Genomic DNA, 21578 nt, shown 5'->3' on the forward strand with positions numbered 1-21578 from the left:
AGATATATTTTCATATTAATAATAACTCATATTAATAATAACTCACGTTACCCAGAATTCCTGAAGACAATGGGGGTTTTTTTAACGGTGAAAGGTCGAAAAACGAAGTGGATCCTTGCTGAATTGAAGTAAATCACTGTCACGTTTAACAACAGCAAAACTTTATCAAAGATCTTTTCCCAACCTTTCACACAACTCGCGCAGTATAATCCAAGTCTCCACCAGCATGTCAGTCTTACTGTGACGCTGTCAAACATTGTAGGAAATACAACGGACTTAGAGATGTCTCTGAAGTGGTTTGTTGGACGTTTGAATCTGGTAAAATGTCCAGTAAAGTGGCAGAAACACACACAGAGACAAATGTCATCTTGGACAAAAAATGTTCCTTGTACTGATTGAGAATTTGTTTGTTTTTGTCTGTATTTGTTCAATTTTAAACGGTATATATGATTGTAAATATAGTAAAAAAAGTAATTACAAAAAGTCATAAAATATATAAATCATGTTTACAATATATAGGTCAATTTGTTATATGTTTTTTATGTCTTTTTATGATTATATAACAAGAAATACAATTCAGTCGTATGCTCACTACTACCCAAACACATGCGTTTTGCCAAAATCGTAATATTCAAAACACTTCCTCCTCTATAGTCCGTGCATAAGAGCAAAAATGAGGAGTGTCGCAGAGACGCAATTGTCATTTTGCGGGTGAAGTATTCCTTTAATGATGGCCATGGTCTTAAGCAGCTATTTACAGGCCAGTCAAGGTTAGATCTGTCACACTCTTCCTCTTCTAAAAAAGTTCAGAAACAATTCAGAAACACAAATCAGTACAAAAGTCAAGTTGCAACTCAACAAATGTTGACTTTCCCTACATAGGAGACCTACAGGAGTTCTTAAAGTCAGTGTTTCTGAGCACGAAACAGACATTACATTACACAGAGACCAAAAAACACACACCACCCTCTCTTTGTTCCATTGGCTTAGAACAAATAAGTCTCAATAGAGAAGGTGATATATTCCAAAATAATTTTCCCAAAGACAGACATTCTGAACTGACTTATTGATGTATGATGTTCTCAATATTAGACTGAACTTGTGGTTTTCATGAGGGGTTACAGCCCATTTGGACATGGTGTGTAGTTCACCTGTGTTGAGTTAGGTCAATGCTTTGATTGCTTATAATATAAATGAGTCTGCATTTTAGTTGATGTATATCAGTTACATGATGTCATGTAAAATCACCTATTTTCACCAATACTTTATTAGTATATATTTAAGCTAAAGTGCACACAAGAGACATAGTAAAGAAAGACAAGGAAAAAAAAAAATAAAAATAAAAAACAAGTATTATAAATGCAATAAAAACTGAAAATCACAATAACTGAAATATAATATTTACAGGCATTTTAACTATTATTTTGTTTTTATTGTCATGTGTTTGCCCCTGGTTGGCATCAGCAGCCGTACCTCTCCTTCACACATGAAGCAGCCGGTGGCGTCATCATCCTTGCAGGGATGATCCTCCACCGTATCAGTGGACCCCAGCACACTGCTGGGACAAGTAGTCTCTTCTTGTCGGTTGGTATGACATTGCATCCTGGTACAATTCACTTACAGATAAAAGCAAGAAAAGTACGTTGGTATGACAACCAAACTCACCAAGAAAAATGCAACCAAACTCACCGGCACCACCCAGACCCAACTCTTAGACCTTCACAGCAGTTAAATGAAGAGCAGTCTTTATCACCGAGGACACTTCACCACTCCTTCCATCAGTTTGCCAATTCAGAGCACCTAGAGAATCAACAAAAATGTATTAATTTGCACTGAAATATCCATTTAAAATAATTATTTTTTAAATATTGAATCTTAGAAACCACAAAACTCATTGAAAGTTTTTCTCAGCCTGCATTCTCATTCTGCAGCTAAACACATCCACAGCTCTCCTCTGTCAACAACAGAGAGGAGGGTTTTAATATTTTCAAATTAATTCTCTTTTAGGGTATAATAAGCCTGCCTAGCTGTTAATGACGAGGAGAGAGAGAGAGAGAGAGAGAGAGAGAGAGAGAGAGAGAGGAAGAGCAGCAGACATCCATCATCGCAGTGTTTTCTAATAGACATGATTGAGCTCGGGGATCAGTGCTAGACTGGCAGCATCTGCTTCCACTGCCAGCCGTACTCTCTATGGAGGGGGAAAACGTGATTATCCCAAAATGATAGCAGTGTAAGTGAACTGGCTGCTTGTCAACAGGACAGAAAAATTGCCACCTGAGTGTGTTGGGACTGGCTGTTTGGATGTAAACACTTTTGAGTGCTGGCAGCTGGTCTGGGCCGAGAGAAAGCTCCAGAAAATCATTAATGTGTTGAGTTTAGCAGCTAAAGCTCCTTTAAAGAGCATCTGCTTGGTTCCAGTGGGGTCTGCCTTTAGCAAAGTCTAATCTTTACACACAGTCTCTCTTCTGTTGTGCATTGAGCAGTTTCTCTGCAGTTTTTGAAATATATAATGTTTTTCTTAATGACACAATGGCAGTGTTGCTTCTGACATATTTTTTTTTTGTGTGTGTTTATTACTGGAGCAGTGACGGCATATGACAGAATACATTCATCAACATCAGAAAAGGATGCTGGGGATTGAATTAAGTGCAGCGGACTCTGAGACGATCACCACCCGTGGCCGACCAACCAGACCTGCCGGACCAAACGCCACCAAACTGCCCCAGAGATGAGAGATGAGATTCAATTCAATTCAATCTATTTTGTATAGCTCAATATCACAAATTACAAATTTGCCTCAGAGGGCTTTACAATCAGTACACATGCGACATCCTCTGTCCTTCCCTCACATCGGCACAGGAAAAACTCCCCTAAAAAAAACTTTAACAGGGAGAAAAAAGGAAGAAACCTATGGGAGAGCGACAGAGGAGGGATCCTTCTCCCAGGATGCAATAGATGTCATGTGTACAGAATGAACAACATAACAGTTACAAAACATTCACTGTATATGACATAAATGATTCATATAATAAGAGTAGTAAGCAGAGTAATGAAGGAAAAAACTACTTATAAAACAGCAGCAATGACTATAGTAGAATTTAAATAATGATATAGGGAATAGTAATGTGACTAATAATAATAATGGAAGCTAAGCTGACCCAGCTAGGACCTGAGGCTACTCCACTACCCAGAATGATCCTGGCTTTCTGATGTCCGGTCGCATTAAAAATAAGATGGATGAAAGTAGCGGGAGTTCGTTGACTGTGAGTCCACATCTTCATAGAGACCTGGCTCCTTCTTTCATCCTGGATCAAGTACAAACACAGTCAAAGTTGATGGACAATGTTTTCCTCATGTCGGATTTTTTATGTGAAGATGTTGGCCATATTATCTGTCCAGATAATTGTTTTTGTCGCTGCTGTTTACATTCCTTATGATGCAAATAATAAAAAAATGCACTACAGGAATGTACTATTGTTTTTGTTTTGTTTTTGTTTGTCAAGTTTCTCTTGCTGCATTTCGTTGTGCATCCCTGTGTTGCATAATGACAATAAATGATCCTTGAATCGTAGAAACGTAGTGGCCAAAGTTTTTGACAATGGTCTTAAAAGCCCCTGCTGTTCATACCTCTGCTTGTTTCCTCGGGCGATGAAGGGCGAGGAAACATGCATATGTTGCTGCTGCTGAAAATGCCCATTGAAGCTATAGCTCAAGCAGTTGACCTGTGTTGCAATAAAGCTCTGCTGTTCTTCCTTTCAAAATACAAAAATGAAACATTGCAACAAAACACAGTAGACAAGTTAAGCACTATAAGTAGGTTCAAAGACTAATGTGCTATCAAGGCTCCATAGCTTAAACTAAACTAGGGTCTTGACTCCATTTTCTGTTTGCTTGGAACCTCCACCAAGGTGGCACCAAAATCAGAAACCAGGTACCACGTACGGTCCACAACTGTTGCTAATAGAAGAACAAAAAAAGGGTAGGTGGAGTCGAGCCGTATTATGTGGCTAACCACGCAGGGAAAATGCAGAATAAGGAGATAAGTTTAGGGAAAGACTGTGGGTAAAAGAACCTACCTGGTTAAGGTTTGGTAAAGATCCATCCATCCAACCCATTTAATCCTGACTGCAGTGGCATCAGGCTGAGCAAGGCAGCCCTGATGTCTTGATGCACGTGTCGAGGAAACCTCTAAAGGGAGGGGTTAAAGACGCGTCCTCATCAGATGCCCTATCTACCTCAATATGCTCCTTTAAATACAAAGAAGAAATGGTTCTACTCTGTTCTTGTCCGTCTGGATCTCTACACCCTTCTCTGAGAAACACAGAGCAATTACTTGGTTATGTTTATGTAACCATGTGGTCATGGTACAAACGAATCAGCATGCGGAACACAAATCACTGTCTTCGTTGCTCAAGGCAAAAGTTTTGGACTTCCAACCAACAATTTGCTTGACGTATTTGCTTAAAGTTAGGCCTAAGTGATGGAGTTAACAACTGATTTAAAGACCTCAGCCCAGAGCTACATGTGACAGCACAGATATCTCATTAGTTGGTGTAGAGCGGGTCGTCCCTGAACCACAAGGTTGCTGGTTTGATCCCCGGCCCCTCCTGTCCGTATGTCCAAGTGACCTTGAGCAAGGCACCGATCCCCTGCTTCAAAGTAGGCCACTGCTCCAGCTCAGACTCCATCCTAACCAATTTGATGCCCTAAGCTAGATTTTAGCCAGTGGCCCTTGGACCGTAGCCAATACCACCACCGATAACTGTGTTCATACACAAAAGGAAACTTAAAGTCTTTGAGGTAAAGTAATGCAGATCCCTCTCAAAAGAAAAATTCTATTCCTCATAATTATGTGGTAGGTTATTCCCCAAGCACCTGCATAGTCTTTCCAACTGCGGCGACCTAGAAAATTGGACCAATTTAATAGGCTACATAGTTCTGTGTTTTGTAATATTCTGAAACAATAGTCGATCACTCAACATCCATCACATCCGGAGGTCGGAACACGTCTGCTCACCTCCCATTCATTCCATATAAAAACTTTACTATAGCGCTGTTTCAGAGCCATGCCAAGTTTGAGGTTTATTGACAGCTAGCCTGGGGAGACAGTCTAGAGACAAGGACACATGGCATTAGAGACAGCAGCCCATTGTGTAGCTGCTGTCTTATGGGAGGTTTAAAAGTCTATGATAATAGACCCTGCCATTTTTTGACATCGCCATATATCAACAGAGAGCAGCAACAACAAATATCTGTTCAAAAATGTGAGTGTGGTGCCAACTCTTACTTCACTCCTGGTTTGTGTTTTTACTCAGCTACCTAAAGACCTTTTAGGTGCAAAACTATCAGCACTGATCAGCAATGATAGTTAATTAGGAGCAGAAATTAAAATATTAATAAAATGACCGTTTTTTATACTTTGTGGCTAACGTTGTCAGGTTTAAGGTCGACAACGTTGTTCTGTCTATCCATTTGTCCCAACCAGCCCTCCAACCTTTAAACAAAACAGTTTGTTTGTCGTTGGCTTTAATACAACCATAGACTGTATATAAGTAGAGCCCATTGGTTTGTAGACAGTCTTTTTAAACCAGAGGAGACACGACAGGGTGGAGCCAAGAACAACCAAACACTGAATAAGACATTTTATAAGGCACCAAAGATGTTACAATATACTTTCAGGAACTTAAAACACACTGTTAAAGGGTACATTTTCTTAGACAACATCACGGACAACTCCCAGACTGGACAACGCCGTGGTAGACCTGTCAATCACAAGGTAGCCCTGCCCTAAAGTATATCCTGCTTTATGGTCTATTTGACTCTAAATGGGACCATTACTTCTAAATGAACATCATGCATTGAAGAAGACTTATGGCTTGCCAGGTTAATGTAAACCATGGTCACTTTGGGCTTCCAGACCAATGACCTATATCGTTGTTTTACTAGTTAGGATAGTGTAGACTGTCTTGAGCAAGATCACAGCCGTCTTTCCTTAAAAGCTGACATTGACTCTGAGGTTAATCCTGCGCCAGACTCAGGAAAAGAGTCTTTGAAGACCAAGACCTACAGGCTCAAACAAAACTCCTGGTATACAGAGCTGATGTCCTCCCTACGCTGCTGTATGGAGCGGAATAATGAGAGCACTGGACCAACACGACCAAAGATCCTTACAAAAGATTCTGGAGGACAGACGCACCAAGATCAGCGTTATGGAGGAAGCCAACGGGACCGACACAGTAATGCAGCATCAAATCAGATGCACCCACCATGTCATTGGCATGTCCAACAAACGTCTCCCCAAACAGATCCTGTAGTCCTGGCTAAAAGAACATCAGCGAGCCCCTAACGGGCAAAATGACCGTTTCAAGAACAATAACAAGACTAGCCTGAAGAAATTGCACATCGTATCGGGCAACTGGGAGCATCTTGCATTGGAAAAATGCTTGCATAGGAATCAGGCACAAGTCATGAAAAGGAACTCCAACAAAGCGACAGCACAGCAAGGAGAGAGAGAAAGTGTTTGGATCGCTGATAGGCCTCTACAGCCAACTGAAGACCCACAAGCAGACGAGAGAGGACAGTCATACTTGCCTCGAGGGACTGCCGGTGACGACAATGATGATCGTGGTAGGGCGTGTGATTTGTCTGACTTCGATGGAGGGGCCAGAGACAACGAATCTAGAGGTAAACTTACCATTAGCAACATGTTTCCTTAACCTTATCCCGTCGTTGCTATGTGTAGATATAGCCGTTCAGCCCAACTTCATTATTACCAGCTTTTGCAGCAGTTGGTCTCCAAAAAAAACAGTGCAGGTCAGAACTCTTGACATTACAAGACCCGACAGGACGGCGAGACCTGAAAGGTCTGCCGAGGTATTTGAAGCCTGAGGCTGATCTACAAAAGATAAACCTGTCTGGATGTCCAGCACAGTTCTATACTGGTCTGTAGATGTCCAAGAGGATTACAGCAGCTCCTTGTTAGTGTGGACACTACTCTAGAGAAGGAGGAAAATAAATGATCCATTTTTGTAAAAGATTTACATTGTAATTATATCAAATGAAACTATAGAATGCAAGATTTGTGTATTACCTGCTTTCAATTAGTACATATTCAAGGGAGCATGAAGGAAAACCATTTTACAACATGCCTTTCCAAATGATGAACAAAAGTGTTAACAATAAAACATGTCTACCTCGATATGATGTTGTAAACAGGTACTTTTAAGTGCTATTACACTATAATTCTAAAATATTTGTTCTGCTTTTGCCATGTTAAGCCTTGCAATATTACAAATATATTAACATGTTTAAACTAACTAGTGCCAAGCAAAAATGAACTCTTGAGAATAGCAACAACAGTAACACACTGTTATGTTTATTTCTATATTGGATAGAAATATCAAGTAAAGTTTCAACCACTTTATGCCCCACTTGAACAAGCCTGGAAGAATTACCAGCTGCCAATGTGTCAGTTTGCAAAGGAGAATAGAAAACTTAAATATTTTGATAGAAAATACAAAACCACATCTATCAAGTCCATCAGATAAAAATTACTTTGTATTTCAAACACATTTATCAGAAATACTGTCAACCTGACTAGTATTGTATGATATATATTATAGTATGACAGTTATCTGTATTTATATATTTTATATGATCAATTCTGTAGGGCGAATGCACCTTATAATCATTTTCATATTAAAGTATTCAAACAACCTAATAAACAAAACAGACAATTTTTGGTAATTTCCCACATTTTATTTGCATCTGTTAAAGTTTTAATTTAATTAAAAGTGATATTTACAAGATTCGACTGATACAATCCAACATTTTACTGAACACGGCCTGATGGCCATTAGAGAGAATGCAGTTTTAAAGGCACTTCAGCTTCACTTCTCAGACCTTGTTGGTTGAGCCTTGGCCTCCACATGTTCCTAAAAGGGACAGCCTGCACAGTCAACAGCCTGGACAGTCCACCAGCAGTGTGTAGTTCAAGGCTCTGTGGCTCTAGCTGTAGTTCCTCAGGTACACCAGTCTGTGAGGCTGGAACTTCTCCCGACACAGGGGGCACTCTGCCTGAGGGACGACCAACACAAACACACATGTGACATTGTTACATTTGCGCACACACACATAGGACTGGGCAATAATGAAATGTGGAATCATATCCTGATGAAATCATATATTGAGAAATCGTGATACACAATTATGTCGTCTTAATTGATAATAAGCACATACTGACTCAAACTTTCCCCAAAATCTGATGTGAAATATTTTGGGCAAATATCATTTTGAAGATTGTGTTTTAGTTTTAACATCCCAGTTAACATTATTGTAATGTATCGTCTTGATCTGAATACTCTGTAATTATGCGCATACATGTATGAGGCTGGAAATATTTTTTTTTCTTTCTAATTTCACATGAAACTGTTTAATTTTGCACTAAAGTTCTTAAGTGAATTAAAAAATAGGGAGTACTTTTCATTTGTCAAGTATTTAATTCACCCAGACATTATAATGTGGTTATTTCACATAGACTATTTCATTATTAAATTACCACATAAACATGCTGTATAAACCATCTGTTATCCAGATATGAAACCAGGTATCAAAGATTCACACTGTTGTGGGCATATTCCAGTTTACGTTAACGGCAAAGGTGAAGGGAGACAGATTGTGTCAAAGTAAAAGCAGGAAGTGTCAGCACACTGGACTACAGCTCCCATAACTGACTAGAGATGCATCAATCGATCGGCTGACCTGGCACCATCTTTCATTGTCTGAGAAAGCAGACTGAATGAAATGAGAGGCAGGAGATATGAAGTGTTGACTCCTTAGTTTTTTGTTTTTTACAAGCTACTTCATCAAAATACTGGAGGACGTGGTGCAGAGCTGTTCATTTGATAAGCTTAAATCATTGATATGATAAACACATGTTTAACTGGTAGATTCTCCTGAACTCATGATCCGCTACATCACCCCATCTTTTCTTGGCTAAACACAAACACCAGCTTGCAGAGAGCTCATTAACCGGAAAACAGCCAAGTTTCAATTTACAAGTTATGGAATTAATGTTAATTAGCAACAACGGAGATAATCTGGTGCTGCTAATTGAAAGTATTGTGTTGGTTTGGTGCTAATCTGGACCTTTCAGTACAGAAAAATGTTGCCCTTTTTTCAAGGCTGTTTTTGTTTCATTTAGGGATGATATGACATGGAACGATAGAAATCTATATTGCGGTAAAAACTAAAGTAAAAACTCTCATAAAAAGTTGATTGTGAATTTCTTTTAATCAGGATAATGATGAGTATCCTCACAGGCGTGACTTAAAAAAAGCTGTCTAGCTAATTATCATGGAGAAAATGAAAAAATAGTGCCCGATTTATAATATACAGGCATTATCACAAATTGACACACTCTTAAAATGCTGCTTTTTTCATTTTTTTTTTTATCCTTCATCTCTGCTGGGGGAAGATTATGATTTCTGATTGTTTGGCACTAAAAAAGGATGCTCACAATAAAAAGATGTGTGTCCTTTCTGTGATGCAATAAAAATATGTGTCTTAACTAAAAACTTAACTAAAAAAGTTGATTGAAAAGTGATTCCGGTATGTTTCAATGCTTTTTATATTTATATATATATATATATATATATATATATATATATATTTATTTTTGATTATCAGGATAATATTGTGAATTTCCATTATTTTGGCCAGGATAATGGTGACATGAAATGCTCATAATAGTTTCATTATGCTGAGTGTATAGAGTGTCAACATCTACTTAATGTCAATCACCTGATACCAGCTATTAGAAATAGAAACCTCCTGGGAAAATCTTTCTCAAAACATGATCCCTTCTTAAATCTGACGCAAAAAGTTTCAGTGAGTAGCAACAAGCCTGACCTTGGTGTTGCACCACTCCGTGATGCACTCCCAGCAGAAGAGGTGTCCACAGGGAGTGGAGGTGGAGTGTCTCCTCTCCTCCAGGCAGAGGATGCAGCTGGCAGCTCTGGGGCCGGATCTGCGTGGGAGCTGAGGACTGGAGACAGACGGGTAGCAGTTCAGCACTAAAACTCAAGTCATGCGTTTCATTCTTTTTACTGCTACACAATACTTTTGTGACAATAAAAAAAAAAAAAAAAGAAGTCAAGCAGTTCTTGCACTCGCTTGGTTTTTAGAGATGGTACGATGTGCAATCACAATTTCTTCATGGCTCACTTGCTGAGTGAAACCTAAAGAAATGATCTGACCATAATAAAAGGGGGAATCCAGAACCGGTTCCACTGTGCGTCTGAGGTTATAAGGCAAACATACCCGGTGTCTCAGACATTAAAATATTAACAAAAACTGCCATTGCAATGCTCATCTGTAACTAATCCTGCTCTGATACAAATGCCACCCTGTTTGTAAAAGTTTCTGTTTTATTTGTATTAATTCTATTTAACTTAATATTTATTTATATATATATATATATATATATATATATATATATATATACATATTGTATATTCTGTATGGCAATTATCTTTTTTTTGTTTTGGGGATTTTTCAGACAATTGGCCACTACAGTACCATTATAACTGCTATGATTCTTATCATGTGCCTTTTTTTTTTTTAGGTCTATCCATCTATTTTATTAGAATTGTAAAAAAATAATAATAATACTAACAAAACCCTTCCCACTTCAACCCCTAAATATCTAACCATGAGCTCTAAAATTCTGCCCTGACAAAAAGACCAGATGGAGATGGGGTCCAGAGCCGTGTCCTTCGGTCTGGACCCTGGGCCAGTACCTGAGGTTCCTGTAGAGCTTCCACTCCTGCCTGGCTCTCTGTTTCTGTCTGAAGCTGTTGAGCTGCAGACTCACAGTGACGATCAGCTGGAGGAGGGACAGCGCCCCCAGCAGCCTGTAGCTGCTCCGGATGGTCACATCATCGCTGCCGGGCCCCATCACACGCAGCTACACACACACAGACAAACACACAGGAGACAGGAGGATTTACTAACACACATTTTGAAAGTTAGTTTAGCTAGGTGTACCGAACAACTGGCAATTCAGTGTATTTTGACATAGCACAAAATTATAAGAGTTTTTGCAATAAACTGTGAAATTATGTGAAGCAAGCCGTCTTTGGGGACAAAGTTAGTCATTACTGTTTCCCACACTGGCACCCTGCCTGCTCAACAAATGATAAACTCACCAACTAACTACCTACACACATGGTAAGGAAATGTATGACAAATTGGTGAAAAGCTGGTAAACAACATTTAGTTGACACATGTTGGACAAAATGATATCAGTTTCGGAAAATCTGAAGGTTTACTGTATGAAATCGACATGACTGAGTTTGTAATGGTCTTCTTTATCTTTTGACATGATTATATGTATTATGTTGTGCAAGTTCTCTAATGAATGCCTGCAAAATGAAGTGAGTATTTTATCTGTCCCTTTGATCAAGTACCGACTCAAGTGAAGACTGAACGTTGCGATAGTCACTAAAGATCGGATTAAATGGGCACTTGTATGTCACAAGTGTGTAACCAAAATGTCAAACCAGAATGAAAACATGTAAATAGTATTTTTATACGACACATGTAAAAATAAATGATCCCCTACATAGCTGATACCAGCCGCCCTCTTGGACAGGTGATAAAAGGAGCCTCTGATGTAGAACAGAGCGGCGTGCAGTCGGTGCAGGAGCGTCAGACCCTGTTGGAGAACGAACACGGCCGGCACACATGCTCTCCTCTGGGGCTCCGACAGCAACCCCACCGCCCTCCGCATCCACCTCCTCAGCCACGACTCCAGGCTCCACCACGGCCCGGACGTCGCCCGCCGCTGCCCGGCACCGCCGCGCCTCTCCTGACCGCATTCCAGCTCGTTCTCCAGGCACACCAGGACCTTGTCCACGAGGTAAGGGAAGTAGGCGTGGCAGAGGACAAAGAGGCATCGCCTGACCTGAGTGGGGACCCGCCGCTTAGTGGGGTCCACCTGGACCATGTTGACGTACTCCTCGCCCAGGGTCTGGTAACCTGCAAATAAGAATGAATTCTTCATGAGACAGCTGATTAAACATACATTAAGTTAAGTTAGATTTCATGTTGGTTTAGTCGTCAACTACCTGAGAATGTTGTTAAACCGAAGTACGTGAGGTCTGACAGCAGCTCGATCTCTCTCCTCCAGTCCAGCCATCTTTTGGATCCTACAGAAAGAGACTTCAACATTGAGTACCAGTGCTTGATCGACTTCACAGACCACAAGCGTCATATTTGAACTTCTGTGACATACCGTACAAGGTTTTTATTAAGATGGTATCCAGTTCATCCTTTGCTTGAAAGTAACATTAGTGTGTGAATCTAATAAAATCCTTGTGAGACTGAGCATGCGTACAGGATTAAAGTTTGGACACACCTTCTCATTCAACTGCTTTGAAGAATCTAAAATATAAAACATATTCTGGTTTGTTGAGCATTTGTTTGTTTACCACATAATTCCATATGTGTTCCTTCATAGTTTGGATGTCTTCAATATTAATCTACAATGTAGAAATAAAGAAAAATAAAGAAAAACCATTGAATGAGAAGGTGTGTCCAAACTTTTGACTGGTACTGTATGTACAGGATTAAAGTTTGGATCCCTCAATGATGAGCGCATGCGCAGAGGTAATTAACTAGCTACGTTTATACATCCACTACGTCAAATGTATGCGTTTTGATTTACGTCATTTTACCATTCAGAACTAATGCTCAACAGTGTTAAATAATTACGAGCTTTAACTCTTCAACTCTTCATTTACCAATGACAGAACTAGCATTTATCTGAATAGATACCAACTTATTGAAATATGTTACAGTCCACTGAAACACAACGCAGACAGCAGGAGCCACGTTCATGTAAAACACACACAACTCACCAGCAAGTGTTTGAAAGGCTTCGTTCGCGTTGTTTCTCAGGTAGCTTTGATAATATTCGTCCTTCTGACTGGACCGAATTAACTGAGACTGGTTTGCGGGAGCGAGCGGCATTGTATGCTAACAGAGAGCTAACGGGAGTTTGTGTTGGACAGTGTGCTGAACGCTCAGATGTCCACAGCACCCCGACACCCACAGGCTAACCTAGCTAACTGTCGTGTGTCCGTGGAGCGACCCTCGGTGCTGGTGCATTGCATGGTTGGAATATGCACTAATGTTCTCTCGTTATGACTGTGACAGTTTCATGCAGCTAAATCCAAAAGTTTCAGGAATCCAGGAAACAAAGAGGAAGTTGATGCCCTCAAACACGTAAACTCACACGTCACAGCGCCACCTGCTGGGCCGGAGGAGGCATTACAAGCGGCCGCTCAACTAGAAACGGTGGTTTGCAGGACTTAATGAGATAAACTCCCATTTAACTCTTGATAATTGAGAAAAGAATGGAACTTTCGTCTTATAATCAGTCTTAATGATTTTAGTTATTAATGCATTTTCTTATAGATAATTGTTTCTGTTGTCTTCAGGGCAATATTGGTTGTTTTCCTTGAGATTCTAGTAGAGCTGCCCCCTCTTGGTCAATTAGTTGACCAATCAATCACTTTGGTCTGAGTCAACTGAGAATTCTTCAGTTAATTTGTCATTTTTAATTATTTTTTCATGACGAATGACTTGTTTCCATGAAACTTATGAACACATCTCTGGTTTACACACAATTGATGGTGCTTTTGCATGATTCTTTGCAGAGAACCTCAGTTTTACAGATCTGTGGATTAAATCAGCCAATCGATTGGTCGATCAAGTCGTATGAGTATTAGTCTACTAAGACTTTCTTAGCTTGAGTACAGCCCTATTATCTAGCTCATTAGATTTACCATCAGGTTTTTTATTTTGAGGTCATAAGACAGGCCTTTGTATCCAAATACTATTACATTACATTACAGTCATTTAGCAGACGCTTTTATCCAAAGCGACTTACAGGAAGTGTATTCAACATAGGTATTCAAGAGAACTACTAGTCACCAGAAGTCATAAGTGCATCTCCTTTCTTAAACAAGCATCTTAAAGCATAAACCAGAGCAAAAGTATAGTGCAGAAGCAAATTACTACGAAAACAATAATTGCAACAGACTAATACGAATACAATAAGTGCTACAAACTAATACGAATAGGATAAGTGCAGTAAACGAATACGAATACAATAAGTGCAACGACTGATACGGATACAATAAGTGCTACGAGGAAGGCTCAGGGTAGTACTTCTTGAAGAGGTGAGTTTTCAGCCTGCGCTGAAAGATGGGCAGCGACTCTGCTGTCCTGACGTCAGTGGGGAGTTCATTCCACCACTGAGGGGCCAGGACAGAAAAAAGCTGTGACCGGGTGGATCGGCCGCAGGGACCTCTGAGCGACGGGGCAACCAGTCGCCCCGAGGCAGCAGAGCGAAGTGGTCGGGCGGGGGTGTAGGGCTTGACCATGGCCTGGAGATAGGAAGGAGCTGTTCCTTTCACTGCCCTGTAGGCTAGCACCAGAGTCTTAAACTGGATGCGAGCTCTTACAGGGAGCCAGTGTAGAGAACGGAGAAGGGAAGTTGTGTGGGAGAACTTGGGGCGATTGAACACCAGACGTGCTGCAGCTACTATGTTAAGAACAATGTTATTTAGCCAAGTAACAGGAAAACACCGTCAGGCTCATAGCCAGGATTTTAAAGGTCACAAGTTCCCCCAACACTAACACAACTGTTTTTAACCAGAAACCAACACAAAGGTCTCAAAACGGCTTTTCATATTTTATTCAGTAAGTGACCCATTCAATCATACTATGGGCACATTTTATTACCTAACATGAAAGTTGCTGATTAAATAGTTAAATGTTGCACATTTGAAGGATTCTAAATGTGCAGGTGAAACAACAACACAACCCTTATGGATATCCTAACTCATGACCAATATCCGTACAGTCTATGCCAAAAACATGACGTCATTTTGATTATATCCGTTGCTGCTACAAACACACTGTTTATATGAGCCACTGTGCAAGTTGCTACAAGGCACTCTTGTACCTGTGTAAGTAGGTTAGGTTCACTCATCCATTCATTCACCTCACAGCTCAGGCAGCTCTGCTCTGATCTGCCCGGAAAGTTGCAGAACCAGTTTTCTTTGTCTCCCCAGTGCATGCTCCCTGAGCCAGCCAGGTATACTATAACCGCTACAGAGAACATCCCATTATAAGCCCACTCCTATCCTTTTACAATGACAATCGTATCAACAATCCGTCCCACCAGGAAGTTGAACTTTGCTCCCAGTGAGAAGGAGGAGGAGGAGCTGGGCTTTTTCTTTTCCTCTTAAATTGTGAGCTACTTGTAACTTGTTGCAGATGGGAGGAGGAAGGGGTGGGAAGCACTTTGCTGCTTGGACTAAACCACTAACCAGCACAAAGGGAGAGTCTGGGATTTCTACAGGTAAGGCACACATTTGACTGCCTGCTTGCACTGTGTAACTCAACACCTAAATGTATTTTTTGTGTGAGCGGGTTCAAGGCACCGGCCCAGGCAGGACTGGATTTGTAAGGCTGAAAATGACGTTGCTGCTTGTGGTTAACATTTATTGGTTGGACCTGTTGTCTTCAGAACGTCCCCCTGAATGAAGTTGATTGTGTTCAGACCATGCACCGGTCAGGTCAGGTGAAGGTTTTCACTATGTGCGTTCCACATTGGATGAGTCAGGTGCATTACGTTCACCGTATCGGAGCAGAGCAGATTAGATTCTCTACAGAAGTAAGTCTGAGTGATGATAACAGATAAACCTCACCATGCTTGTGTGGAGTTATCACAAGTTTCGACTTCCAATACACACAAAACTGCTGAGGTGCTGTATAACTCCAGTGTTATTAGGAGAGCTTTCACTGAATATATCCATCAAACGCTGATATTTTATACTTTCAATTTGTCTGTTCTTATGAGAGGAATTAAAATAAATTGTATTTATTTAGTGTTTCTCTAAGATGCATATTCTTTCACGTTGTGAAACAATTAAAACTTTCCCCTGGCAATATGATTGCAGTGAACATGTTGTATTCATATTGTGTCAAAAGCAAAAAACACAATTCAATTCATTTATTTATTTTGTGGTCAGTTGTTTATTTGGATTATGCAAAACACAATTGGAAATATCCAAGCACAAACGGAACTCCAGTCATGGTACAGGAGTTGGTGAGCAAGAATGGGAAAAAATATAATAATCTAATAATGATAATAATAATAACTATGTAATGAATAATAAATCAATACAAAATACATGAAGGAAAAGTCGAGGAGCGATATAAACCCAGAATAATACTAACCAAAAAGGATACATAAAAACAATTACAAACCAATCTAAATAAACATAAAGACAAAATAATCCAAACACGCAACAGCATTCAAATATCAGTGAATCCATGCAATCTTAAACCACCTCAACAACGACGGAAACAAAATATGCAAGTTACAAACATACACATACATTAAAAACATAAAAAATACAAGTATATTTGGCCAATAGAACTATAACCTGTAGAGGAGGTTATTTTAGAGGGAATGTGATTGTTACATTTCATACGCAACCTTTCAAAAGTTTGGAATCAGCTGTTAAGTTGATGTTGTTCTTCTGTCCTTCCATAACAACTACATGAACGCAGTCAGAAACAGTGTCATTCAGGAGCAAAATGTATTATTTACATTATAATTCATTTTGGCCCCAAAAGAAGAAGTGAAATGATTCAAACTTCCATTTAGTTGATGACCCCACACAGTTGTCTTTTGATTTTCAGTTTGTTTTCCAGGCGCTCTGCAGTCCACACACTTGTCAGATTGAAGAGCCTTAAACTGTGATTTGTCAGTCCATAGTTTGTTCAGCTAATATAAAAAGTTTGAAGAAGAGCTCTGCTAAAGCAACACATTGCCTTTTAATTCCAGCTTGTTCTAAGCTGCATTTTTGTGAAACACTTGACACTGAAACAGGAAGCTGTTCCTGATTAAATATCACACAATTTGATGCTAAGCTTCCAGTTTATTCTACCACTGATGTGTGAGATTAAACTAAAAGACAAGCTTTCACCTGTGAATTATGCACATGCAAGCACATACACAACTGTATCATAGCAGAGGTTGACAGCACTGTGGAGGCCCAATATCAGTCTCAATTATTGCTGTTTGTATTATGGTAATCAGATTGAACCTATGTTAGTGAAGCTAAACTTAGTACACATAACAATAGAGCGTACAGGAGCTGTTGTACAGCGTGCGTAGGTGTCAGGAAGTTTGTAAAGACACATCCTGAGAGGACTCTGGAGACACACACTCACAGACAAACACACGCTTACAGACACACACACATCTGGAAGGCAGCAGACGAACTGAGGCGACACCTGCTGAGGAGACACAAAGCAAGTTATTTCCATAATTACCTCAGGCAACATCTGTTTCAGCTGTGGTATTAAACACGTGTCAAGTCTGACATTCACACTGAACTACATACACACACACACACACACACACACATTTCCTCTTGCAAACACAAATTGTTGGTAGGATTAAACGGACACTATACAAACAAATTAAAGACATGTAGGCCTATTAAATAAAATCAACTTGGATTTGGTACATTTTTTTAATTTCCAACGTACAAAACATATAATAGTATACTCTCCTCAAAGCCACCAGACTCCATTAAAAAACATAGTAATTTCACCTTTGTACAGAGGCCTTCAGATTTATGGAGCTGTAATTCAAACTCAACTTCCTGGATTGTATTTTGTTTCTCACAAGTACCTGAACGCAGCCTGTTCCATGGTTTTATGCAGGGCTGATTTCAGTCTGACGGGCACTTAATCTAAGCAAAGCTTAACCATAAAGTTGGCAGATCTGAAAACACGATTATGATTTTTTCGTGATGGTTTTGGAGGGCACAGATGAATGATGTCATCCTGTGATAGGGGTGTCAGTTCAGAAAATTTGTTATTTCAACAAGACATATACAAATTAGTATTTTTGTATTAAGTTTGGCGGACTTTTAAATTCAGACTTTTTCCTTCAGTGGTGGCCTCAGCGGTAAAATCTCCATGTACAGTGCTACATTATACTTTAACGCCCAAGGCCTCAGTATGCTCCAAACAAAGCGCTAGCCAGACTGCCAAACAGCATTTGAACGCCCCATTCTGAAGGCGGAGAACAGACGATTGCATTGCGGAAACAAGCACATGATGTGAATTATCCAGTCTTAAGGAGGCTGTTCCTTTTTTACGACTTGACATAATTATGTTCTATCTTCTGTACATTCACGATTTAATCACCTTGCAGTGCTGGGGGGTTGGGAAAGACATGTACTCAGTAAATCTGAGTGACTTCAGAGCCTGAGAGCAGCTCTGCAACATTCTCTGACTGTAGTCAGAGAAGATGTATTGCACCATGACTTTTTAATAGGCCATAAGCTCAAACAAACCTTTTTGTGTGTGTTGATATGACTGAGCACGCTCACAGTGATTGTTTGAATACAGCGTCAAAAACTGGCCTGCTTTAGAGAAAACAGCACAGGCTTAAAGGGGAAAATCTTTTTATCCCTTCTTAGATAATTGACAAACCCAACCATGCATTGTAAATTCAATACATGTCTTTTTTTAAGCAGCATTTTATTTTATTTTTTTATGTCTAAAGTCAATTTACTCATCATAGTGTAGTGATACGCAGCCTGTAAAAACATCATAAACAATAGTATAAAAGGACACCATGTGGACTTGGAGATCATACGTTTTGATAAGAAAACTTGTGTCAACACTTACCAGGCTAATGAAATACAGTACCGAGTTGCACTATGGGAAGTGTAGGATCCATAGATTTTGGAGCTTGACTCATTTGAGGGTCAAAAAGTGACATAACTCGGCCTCAGAAGCAATTTTCTTTAAAACTGTCTCTTGGCAAGTTTCTCAACTTTATGTAAGTGTATCACTAACTCACTGGAGGGGCTCATTAACACAATGATCCGTAGCTACTTGCATAGGAGAGGTTTGAAGGTTTAAAGACATTTCATCCTACGTTTGTTCAATGTCAACAAATCCCTTGTTCAGACCAAACATAGTCCGTCTTTTAATACTTTCCTTCCTCCGTCACCATAGAGCTACGGGGTAAATCTTTACAAATGGCTCACGAGTATGTAGTCTTAATATAAAGTAATAATTATTTAACAAATGTTACTAAATCCTGAGGATATGCTGCATTTTTGAGGACTGTTTTCTGCGGTGGAGTAATCTACATTTGGTGCTTTACTTTTTGTTGCAGCAGGACGGTGTATGTGGAACTGAGTCACAATAAACTACAATGTGTGTTCATGGTAATGAAGGAACATGTAACCCACTGCAACAGAGTGGCTCACTGATGTGTTTTTAATGGAGCTCTATAGCACAGAGGAAGAAGATCTGTCAGACTTTGGTACATGTATTGATTTTTTATTTATTTTGGTCTTTCACATTGCTTGTTGACAATAAGAAAAATGTATCAGCAGGGTAGGATAGGAAGCTTTTGCACACTGTCATGAAGACATTCCAGAGGATTTACTCGAGTCAGAGTTTCAGTACTTCTGCCTCCTCTGACTGTGTTATCCCTCTCAGTTGTTAACCTATTCAAAGTGCATACCTCATCATGTGTGACGTGTCATTTGCATCTTTCTGAGCGGATTATATCACAGTCTAGTGCTCTATTTCATTCCAATGAATATCAAATAGTGGGTGATTTACATTTCAAGTCAAATCCGTTTTAATATACAGCCCAATGTCAGGAAATTTGCCTCAAGGGGCTTTACAATCATACGCTGCCCTCCGTACTTAGACCTTTGATTCAGATTAGGAAAAACTCCCCCAGAAAACTTTTAACAGGGAAAGTAGAAGAAACGTGCAACTGTGTACAGGACGCGTCAAAATAAAAGAACAGTATGTAAAATCAGGATGAGAAAATTATAGATAGATTGTAAACATATATGAAGAATGGATCAAGGAGGATAATGAGTAACTCCTGGTGTCTCAAGACAAATACAACCTGAGCCCCACGACCTCTCCATATGAGGCAGGACTGAACACACATCATTCACACAGATAGCAGGGTGAAACGAAGAACAAGGTAGTCCACACAGGGCAGTTAGATGGGGTCAATCAATCAGGGACACGAATTGCGTTTTTTTTCTCGTGTCACTCGGCATTACTTTCTTTTTAGTTACGAATTATGTATATGCAACAAAACCACTTTGTTAAGTTAAGGAAAAACATCAGGGTTGGGCTTAGGTTTAGGCAAGAAGGCCACGAAAAGGTTAGGTTTAGGAGACAAAACCAAGGCAACAACAAGGTATCGAACACCGGTCTCTGGGTTGACATTCTTGGTTGTAAGACCTATCCACCAGAATAGAACTGATCCAGGCTAGCGTTTCCTCCTGCCTCCAATCTTTATGCTAAGCTAAGCTAACCAAGTCTGACTCAAGTTCTGTTCTTATGCTGCGTTCCATTTACCTCCGGAAGTCGGAAATCGGAGCTGGGAATGACAGTGACAATTACAACAGGGATGACTGCCTTCTAATACAAAAAAATCAAAGAAATTAGCAACACCAGATCTAGCCAGGCCACCTTGTTAGCTTTGCCAGTTGATAACGACACATTAAACTGTATTTTTGCACATACAAACACCATGGCAAAAGGCCAACTGATAGAAGTTGCACAGTACTATGCACGACTGATTTAATGAAACACAATTTAGTTTAATTAAGTGCTAAGAACAGTAGGCCTATGCCATCAAAGCTTTCATGTCTGTTGATTCACAGAGCAGCCATCTTGGATTATGAAGGTGAGGGTTGGTGATGGTCCAGTGGAAATTTCCAACCGGGAACTTGGAAATGACGAATTATCAGCTCAAACGGAACACACCATTACATCTCACTCTCAGAATGAAAGGGACCAGACATTTCTGAAAATGTTGAACTTTTTCTTTAACCAATCGTCTGTTTAAACTGCGCTGTTCTCGGTATGAGTGAGAAGCTGTGTTAAAAATGTATCTTGAGGAAGACTTTTTACTATGTAAACTGTCATAAACTGAAGTACTCTGAATTATCATCATTGATGACTTCTTAAATTATGCCTGCTCATTGGGAAATTAACAAGTGACAGCATGTGGGTAGTGTGTGTTGTGACACCACCCAGCAGTCATTACGTAACAAAATGAATCACAGCTTAAGCACTGAGCAGTGGGAATGGCAATTAATGTGTCTGAAGAGTGTAATTACAGCTGCAGCACATCTAGATGAAAGTGACAGCAGGTTGGAGCACGACAAAATCCCATTGACATTCTGAGACCTAGAGACCACACATTCTTTCTTTGAGTATGAGGGAATATCATTAACCTATAACCTATAACTCCAATGGTGTCTCTGCTAGTTTGGAACACACTTCCTGACCTTTTCAGAGTTGCAGTTTTTTTTTTTCTCTACAAAATAATTCCCTACTTTTAATCTTATTCATCTGGTTTGCGAGTCACTCTGACCTTTTCAGATACGCTGCCCACATTGCAGACTGTTCTGGATCGTCTGGTTGAC

The 21578-nt window shown here is 39.9% G+C and overlaps 1 protein-coding gene across 1 annotated transcript; it reads right to left on the minus strand.

Annotated features, from left to right (window-relative positions):
- Positions 1-7745: 7745 nt before the first annotated feature.
- On the minus strand, positions 7746-13275 carry pex10 (peroxisomal biogenesis factor 10). Its single transcript, XM_054609539.1, has 6 exons — positions 12921-13275; positions 12129-12209; positions 11624-12039; positions 10800-10966; positions 9910-10045; positions 7746-8076 (listed from the first exon to the last, which is right to left on the minus strand). Exons 1-6 carry the CDS (start codon positions 13030-13032, stop codon positions 8008-8010), a joined length of 981 nt encoding a protein of 326 aa, XP_054465514.1. The 5' UTR covers positions 13033-13275; the 3' UTR covers positions 7746-8007.
- Between the last annotated feature and the right edge of the window lie 8303 nt (positions 13276-21578).

This window comes from Anoplopoma fimbria, chromosome 12, assembly GCF_027596085.1.
Source record: "Anoplopoma fimbria isolate UVic2021 breed Golden Eagle Sablefish chromosome 12, Afim_UVic_2022, whole genome shotgun sequence".
In the NCBI taxonomy this organism is placed as follows: domain Eukaryota; kingdom Metazoa; phylum Chordata; class Actinopteri; order Perciformes; family Anoplopomatidae; genus Anoplopoma; species Anoplopoma fimbria.

Bases quoted from the DNA above. Each gene is read 5' to 3' on its own strand.
- pex10 (XM_054609539.1), bottom strand. From the start codon at position 13,032: ATGCCGCTCGCTCCCGCAAACCAGTCTCAGTTAATTCGGTCCAGTCAG. The intron at 12,210-12,920 runs GTGAGTTGTGTG...CTCTTTCTGTAG, and splicing joins AGCCTTTCAAACACTTGCTG to GATCCAAAAGATGGCTGGAC. The intron at 12,040-12,128 runs GTAGTTGACGAC...TCTTATTTGCAG, and splicing joins CGGTTTAACAACATTCTCAG to GTTACCAGACCCTGGGCGAG.